At 44.0% G+C, this 8,328-nt stretch overlaps 1 protein-coding gene across 1 annotated transcript in view; it reads left to right on the top strand.

The window, feature by feature from the left end:
• The window catches only part of akap6 (A kinase (PRKA) anchor protein 6), a 157,263-nt gene that overhangs the window by 78,465 nt on the left and 70,470 nt on the right, over window positions 1-8,328 (top strand). Inside the window, exon 14 of the mRNA XM_023421059.1 lies at window positions 2,711-2,831. Coding sequence (XP_023276827.1) covers window positions 2,711-2,831 — 121 coding nt within the window. The remainder of the gene's footprint in view (window positions 1-2,710; window positions 2,832-8,328) is intronic.

Genomic DNA, 8,328 nt, shown 5'->3' with positions numbered 1-8,328 from the left:
GGGGGGGGGGGGGGGGGGGGGGGTGAGGAGAGATGGGACCCAGAAGAAGAAAGATGGAGGAAAGGGTGGGAGGAGGTGGGAAGATGTTGGAGGAGCTGTTTTAATGTAAGTGAGGAGGAGAAGACGATGGAGGGAGGAGAGGAGACAAATGTTCCGACACAGAAAGTGAAAACACGTTTTAGAAAGTAATGACTCTGTCAGAAAGTGTTGGAAACAGTTTTGGGAACCGAGGTCGAGTGTGGACGTTTTAATGGAGAAGAAAAGTTTAGAGAGAGAAGAACTTTGATGTTTTTGAAACCTGAGGATCTTTTGTTAAATCTCCTCCAGTGTGAAGGTGTGTGTCCATGTGTAGTGTGATTATAGATCAGCTCTAGCTTCTATATTAATACTGTGAAAGTATCAAAGCCTCAGTCCACAGAGAAATGCACACAGCCTGTATTCAGAAACTGAGCCTTAAAACCAGCCGTCAGGACTTCTGGAACTTTGTGATGTCACAACAAAGCAGTCACCAAGCCCCGCCCACCTGGACCCACCATCCAAACCTGTTGTTACTAGAGCTCCAGAGAGAAGCCTGAGAGAGGAGATGTAAAACTACACTGAGATGGTTTTTATATCTTCTGATGGATCAACACTTCAAATAAAACACAGAAGAAGAAGAAACATGGAGCTTTAAGACATTTTAGGGTTGAGGTCAAAGGTTAGCAGCTGGAGACTTATGGGTAATACATTAGCAGGTAAGGCAGTAAAACAAGCTTCACAGTGAATCATAGTGGAGTCTGAATTTGGCTTCAGGCAGAAACAGAGTGAAGCAGAGAGAGATGGAGGAGGTCATTTCTTCTTTCCTTTCTTTTCTTGTTTCTGTAATTTCATTCATAGTTGACTCTGTCTGCTCTGACAGCTCCTCCAGCCGCTGTGTGTTTGTGTGTACTTGTTTAGTGTTTAACGTGTGTGTGTGTGTGTGTGTGTGTACGTACATGTGATTATCAATAGCTGTGTGTTGTGTTGTGTGTTTGCAGGCATTGTTCTTTGTGTGATTGAGCTTTAGCGAGTGAGTCTGCGTGTGCGGCCGCCTTGACAAGCGTGTACGTATACTTTGTGCGTGCGTTTGTGTGTGTGTGCGTTTGTGTGTGTGAGGGAATCGTCGTGGAAACGCTGTGGGCCTGACAGAGCTGTCAAACTGTCGGCGACGGCGACCGGAGAATTCCAAACAATTTCACCGCTAATGTTGAGAAACATGTTGGCGCGTCCCGCCGAGGCCGAGAACCAGCGAATATATAAATAATAAACACACACACACCTTAACAAAACGGCTGACAGTAATGTGTGTGTTTGAGCAATCGGCCCCTGTTCCAGCAGCATAAATATTTGATGTGATCCCGTGTCGAGGAGGAGGAGGTGAGAGGACAAGGGAGGAGGGGGGAGGGGCGAGAGTGGGAGGAGGAGGCTGACGGAGGAAAATGAGGGAAGATAACGTGGGAAAGAAGAAGAGGAGGAGGAAGAATAAAGAAGAGAAGGAAACAAGGAGGAGGAAGTTGGAAGACAAGAGGAGAGAGTGTGAGGGAGGAAGAAGAATTGATGGAGGGAAGAAGTTGGAACAATCTCTAATCTCTCACTCATCTTTGAAATTACCAAAGATTAGTAACCATAGTAACACCTGAGTGAAAGCTGATATTCTCCCTCATGAGAAGGTGAAAAGCAGCTAAACAAAGGTGTGTAGCATCTGGAAGATTTTTAGTTTAATTTCTATTTTTGATAATAATAATAATAATAATAATAATAATAATAATAATCAAGTTTATTTGTTTTGCACCTTTCATACGAGAAATGTAGAAGAAAGTGCTTTACAACAAAGACGTGACCTGCACCAAGTGCTTCACATGAAAAGACATAAGAACATGTTGAAATGAAAAACATTAAAAACATTCTTGTAAAATGAGATAAAATAATGAATGAAATAATAAATCATCAAATAAGAAGACGTGCTGAGCATGAAGATAAAAGCTATTTGAAGCTGCAGCAGGTGTAGAGTCTCCTCAGCTCAGTGTTAGCGGCTACGCTAACGCTCGGGTTGAGCTTGGCTTGTATTCCTCGTCGTCCGACCGGAAGAGTGAGTGCAGCTGTGGGGGGGAGGTGGGAGGAGGGAGGAGCGTTCAGATGTTGGGATAATGACGCTGCAGGATTTCAGGCGGTCGGCGCTGCGCTCAGTTGTCAAGTAGTTAAGAATGAAAAAGCAGATAAGTTGGGAAGTTACAGAACTTGTAAACTGGCAGAAGCAGCGTCCAAACAAGTTCTGAAGACGGCTGTCTTGTCCAGACCCAAGTGAGACGGTCTGGTCGGCCACGTCTTCGTAGACGGCGTCCTGAATTGAGACGCAGTGACAATCGAGGCGCCAGATGTAAATAATCAGTTTCAGTTCTAACGGAGTGTTTTCTTCTCTCTCTCTCTGACTCTGCCTTTATCTGTCAGTGTCTCTCTCTCATTTCAGTTTGCATTTTTAGCTGAATCCTTTATCAACATAACAAGACGCATATGTCTCCCAGCGCCGCAGGACAGAACAATATTACAATAATACAAGAAACAGTAATAGAAAGTGGAACACGTAGGAAACACAATATGAATGACAGCAGAAAGAAAATTGAATCACAACAATAATTCAACTCAATAATCTCTCTGTCTCTCTGTCTCTCTCTCTCTCTCTATCTGCCTTCAGTCTGCAGGAGTTTGAGGCTGAGTACCAGGAACTGTGGGATTGGCTGATGGATATGGACGCCATGGTAACGGACAGTCACCAGCTGATGATGTCAGAGGAGCAGAGGCATCACCTCTTCAAGGTAAGACAGGCTCTGTTGTCTCTCTCTCTCTCTGTTCTCTTTGTCTTTCTTTGACTCAGAAACTTTCTCAGAAGTTTCTCCTTCTGCAGCTCAAACTTTTTTCCTTACGTACAGGAAGTCGTTGTCTTTTCATGACTTCCCGCACGTGTCTTCCAGAGACTTCAGTCTTCTGGAGTCAGTCTTCCTCTAATGCCTCGTAGTCTTTTAGAAATCGGCTGCATCCAAAACATCCACCCTCCGAACAGGCGGACTTCGCCCTCCGGTCTTAGGTTTTCTCCGTCATCACTTCCTGTCTCTTTTAATCTCTACAGCTAATTTCCTCCTCACCTGATAACTCACCTGTTTACATTTTATTAAGGACTATAGTTATAGAGGGTTGAGGGCGTGGCCTCTTTGAGTGACAGGTGGGTGAGTGTCAGCTCCACAACGCCCCTCCTCTTTGTCTCCTCCTCTTTATTTGAATTAACCGGGAGTTAGGGGGCGGAGTCAGACACTGCCAAGATGGCGACGGTGCAGCAGCTCACTCTGAGCTTCAGAAACCTGTGGGTGACATCACAGAGGCGACGTCCATCTTTTCTTTGAGTGTGGACCAGGCTGAGACGTGTGTGCTAACAGTTGAACAAAGATTCTCTGTTCACTGGCTGTGATGTCACAGATGTCCCATCAGCCACCTCTTCCTCAGCGCTGATGACTGTTAATCAAAATGTCTGAATATGTAGAAGCACAGAGGGAGCTGGAGTAAATGATGTCCTCCCATATTTCATTCATCCATCAGTTTGTGTGCCCCCCCCCATCCCTCCCTTCTCACCTCCCCCACTCCACTCACACACACACACACACACACACACACACACACACACCGTCTTCATCCTCACCAAGGAGAATGGGATTACATGGCGTAGCCTCCCTCATAACCATATCATAGAAGTGTGTGTGTGTGTGTGTGAGACAGTTTCTGTGTTATTGTGCATGTTTGTGTGTGTGTTTGTGTAATGACTTCACTGCAGCCAAATGAGTCAGACAGAAAAACAGCATGTGTTATGATTAGAGATCTGAGTCATCCTCTTCTGTCCTTCACACATATGTACACACACACACACACACACACACACAGAGACAGACATACACACACACACACACAGAGACAGACACACACACACACTCACACACACACACACACAGACAGACAGACACACACACACACAGAGACAAACACACACACACACACACAGAGACAGACACACACACACACACACAGATCAAAGACAGACACACACAGAGACAGACACACACACACACACACTCACACACACAGAGACAGACACACACACACACACACACACAGACACACAGACACACACACACACACACACACACTCACACACACAGAGACAGACAGTCACACACACACACACACACACACACACAGATCAAAGACAGACTTGTTGTACGAGCGTTCCTACAAAATGACATTTTTAAAGAACAATGATAAAATCGTCCACGTGTTTCCATCGTAAAAGAACTTTTCTGAGTTTATTAAGTTAGTTTAACTTTATATTCTGCGTCAGGGAAGAAGCTGTTGTTACCACTTGTTAGCAAAATAAAAGCACAATAACAGGAAGCAACATGTTAATGTTGTAATGTACAACAAAGAGACAAAGATGGACGGAGGAACAATGGAGACACAAGTTGGTTATTCTGGGATGTCCGTCACTAGAGGAGCCGTCAGAGGAAAGGTCACGTCGTTAGCTGAATTAAAAGGTCTGTAAAGTTCACGTCTCCTTGTAGAGGGAAACATTTCAGATCATCTTGATGAGCAGAGCTGGAGAGTCTCCAGACTCTCTGCTGATAATCACATCTACATACAATCCCAACACAACAGCTCCTCTGAAGACGTTTCCACATCACGGTCGAGTCTCACCACAGACCCCTCTGAACAGAGTATGGTTTTTACAGTCTGATCAAAGCATTCATGTGTCTGTCATTGTGTCACTGATGGATGGATCAATGAAATACTGTGAGAACCACAGCTCTATCTGTTAAACCATCAGGTGTTTATCCTGTGTGACTACAAGGGCATCAACTAGTGTTAGCGTGCTACTGTTAGCATGCTAACATGCTACTGTTAGCTCCAAAGTCAGTAGGATTTGTCCTCTGGGAAACAATCATGTCAGTTGAGTCCAGATGTTTCCCTCTGGACCGGCACCGTTGACAGACTGACTGACTGTTCACGGCGTTTTAAAACATTCAGAACGAACCCGGAGGACATTTTGGATTTATGGCATCAGGCATCACGAACACTGACCTTAAACTAACCCTCACACACATGAATGTATTCATACTGTTAACACACACAGTGATATATCCACACACACTCATGAAGTGTCAGTCAATCCTTACCCAGAATGCACTGCTGCAAAGCAACACAACACAACACAAACATAATTTGCGTTGTTTTACGCTCTTTCTCTCTCCCTCTCTCTCCTCTTTCAAACTTTTTCTTTGTTGTGTGTGTGTGTGTGTGTGTGGACAAAGCCATTGTTGTGAGGACATGTTGGCAGCTGCTCTCGACTTCAAAGACCTGTTAGAGGGTGAAAACCTGAAGACTCGGTCTCAGGTTCAGGTTCAGGTTCAGGTTCGGGTCCAGGTCCGGGTTCAGTATCTCTTTGTGATGGTTGAGGACGAGGGACTGTGAAACTCATTGTGTCCTTCCAGCTATAGAAACACCGACGTGTGTGAGCGTATGATTTATTTAGCGGTGATGAGACTCACCTGGCCTGCGAATTATTGATAAGTGTAAAGATGAACCTAATTTCTCCATAGGAGTTGCACTTAAATATTCATCTTTGTATGAATATTCATGGTGGTGATGATGCATGCATGAATTTTAGATGACTCTGGAATCGCTGGGCATTCTTCTTCTTCTTCTCCTCTCTCTCTTTTTTTTTTTTGATGTGTCAACTCTCCTGTTAAAATATTGATGTGGAGCTCGACAGCGTCTCCTTGCCCATTCCAAGGTCGCCTTCTTATACTGTTTCCCTCCACCGCTGAGACTCACACAGACAGGGCTACAGGGCTGTATACAGTAAGCTGCTATTTTAATCTTATATTATATCTCTCCGTTTCTTTATTTTATTTGGTAAATAATCCTTTTTTTCTGCAGCAGAACACCAGAAACCACATTATAAAAACGCCCTGCGTCAGCCTCGGCAGTAAATGTGCTTAAAGGTCCTGGAGCTTCATGTCGAATGAGCTGCTGGTGTATTTAACCATAAATGTAATAGTCCTTCTTTCATTTACTCACATTTATGTTTCTTATACCAAACATTTAGAGAATATAGGCCTGTTCTTCCATTTAAGAACATTAGGTGAAGTCATAGATGCATTTCCGATGATCATGTTTTCAGCTTTAGATTTAGACGGTCACAGGTGACAGCTCTGGCTCTGGATGGACATTCACACCACTCCCTGACATTTACAAGTAACTGATCAATCAAATAAAGTATTGACAGACTCCGTAGCGAGGACACAGACGGGTCGCAGCATCACAGCAGGTTCCTTTGGTTTAGAGGGAAACGCTGACTCTGTTTTTAGTCTAGTTTGTTTTCACCAGTGAAACGAGAGCTGTGAGTGTGCACGTCTGTGTTTTGTATTTTATTCTTTTCTATAATATTTTATTGTAAATATTTTTTCTTATTGTTAAGTTTTTCCATTTATATTGAAGCTCTATGACCTTTTCTTCTCACTGTGTTTAATGACATGAAGCAGAACACCAGCAGAGTCCCCGTACGTTGAAAACCTCCTAAATAAACCAGATTCAGATTCTGGTTCTGATCTGGTCTGAAGCCACTTCACTGCAGCTTGTCACTGATCAACTGAAACCAGACTGAGGATCCAAAAGGCCGATGTGGTTTCGGTGTGAAGGTTCACACCCGGTCTGAACCAGGACCAGACCAGAGACTTCAACCACATCTCACTGTCTTCATCATGAACGTGATTTTGTTGCACATTAATATTGTCTTTAGGATTTCATTACTTTCCATCTTGCATCTAATTCCAAAGTTTCAGCCTCAGTTTTCATACTTTCCCAAACGAAGAGCAAACTGAGGATGAGCAGATTGTTTAGCAGCGAGAGAAAAGCTCAGTAGGTGGAGCTTCACACGCCGAGAGTCACATGATGTTTGTGTTGCAACTTTATCCACCAACAACAAACTACAACTTCATCTCAACATTTCAACACGGGTCTGTTGCAGGACACATGCATGCTGGGAGATTTCACCACGCCCGCCTGCATCTGTGTGTGTGTGTGTGTGTGTGTGTGTGTGTGTGTGTGTGTGTGTGTGTGTGTGTGTGTGTGTGTGTGGTGCTACAAATCCCAAAGTCGTTCTAATTTGTAATTAACAACTGGAAAGTATTTAATAATGTAAAACGGAGACGAGTCATCTGCCCCGAGACCTTCATCTGCTGCCAATTAAAGAAACAAGCTAACCACAGTTTGGCTGCAGGACTGTTTAGTTTATCAAGGTGATGTCATCGTCTGAATCAGCATCAGTCACATCAGTGTATCTACAAAACATTCACTGTTTTCACTTTCATTATTTTACATATAATGTCCTGAACTAGCAGGTGGAGCTGTTAGTGGTTGTTCACCTGAAACAGTTCAACCCTCTGAGGTCTGTCTCTACATCAGTTCTGAAATTCACCTTTTAAAGGGTTCTTGCATATCACGTCACACCCAAGTGTTTTAAATCAGTGTTCAGAACAGTCTCAGCTGTTTCTATGACGACGCCCATCACTGTGCGAACACATCATTCGCCCCAAAGGCTGAAAAACTGAAGCCTAGTTTTTGAAACAAACTTTACTGATGCGGATGAATTGTTCTGGAGCTTCAGATGTGTTCACCAAAGTCTATAGCTTCATAAACACATTTCAATATGTGAGTAAAATAGTAGATAAATGGATAACGAATGCTTAGAAGTCGTAGTTGTTGTCTTGTCTCTCAAACCAGATCTTAGAGGCTGAGAGTCACGTCTGATCTCATGAGAACATGTGAGAGAAAGTGGAGAGTCCACAGATTCTAACAACATTTAAACCACATTTCTACACTTTACTGTCACAGAGTTATTAATAGAAACATCTGTCGACCTGAGAGGGGGAGGGTCCGGCTGTGGCCACAGTGAGGTGTTGTTGTTGTTGGGGGTTCAGTTCCACCTGTGCCAATAAAACACAGGTGAAACATTTGGGAGTGTGAAGAAATGAACGTGTGCATTCACCAGGCAGGTCCTAATGAAGGACACTGTTGAGTTGCATTATGGGAAGTGTAGGAGTTGTAGTCACGTGCTGCTTCAGCTTGGAAGTCTCTTGTGTGTCGTGTTGTGCACATGCAGCGACAACCTGATGAAACTTGGAGTCTCACGTCTGTGTCTTTATGTGCGGTAATTTCCTGATTGCTGATTGGCTCCGATGCTGAACGCTGGCGACCGCTCAGCTGACAGCG

This window comes from Seriola lalandi, unplaced genomic scaffold, assembly GCF_002814215.2.
Source record: "Seriola lalandi dorsalis isolate HSWRI2012SDOR001 ecotype SW California unplaced genomic scaffold, Sedor1 jcf7180002054662, whole genome shotgun sequence".
Taxonomy (NCBI): domain Eukaryota; kingdom Metazoa; phylum Chordata; class Actinopteri; order Carangiformes; family Carangidae; genus Seriola; species Seriola lalandi.
This window is presented reverse-complemented; position numbering and strand designations above follow the sequence as displayed.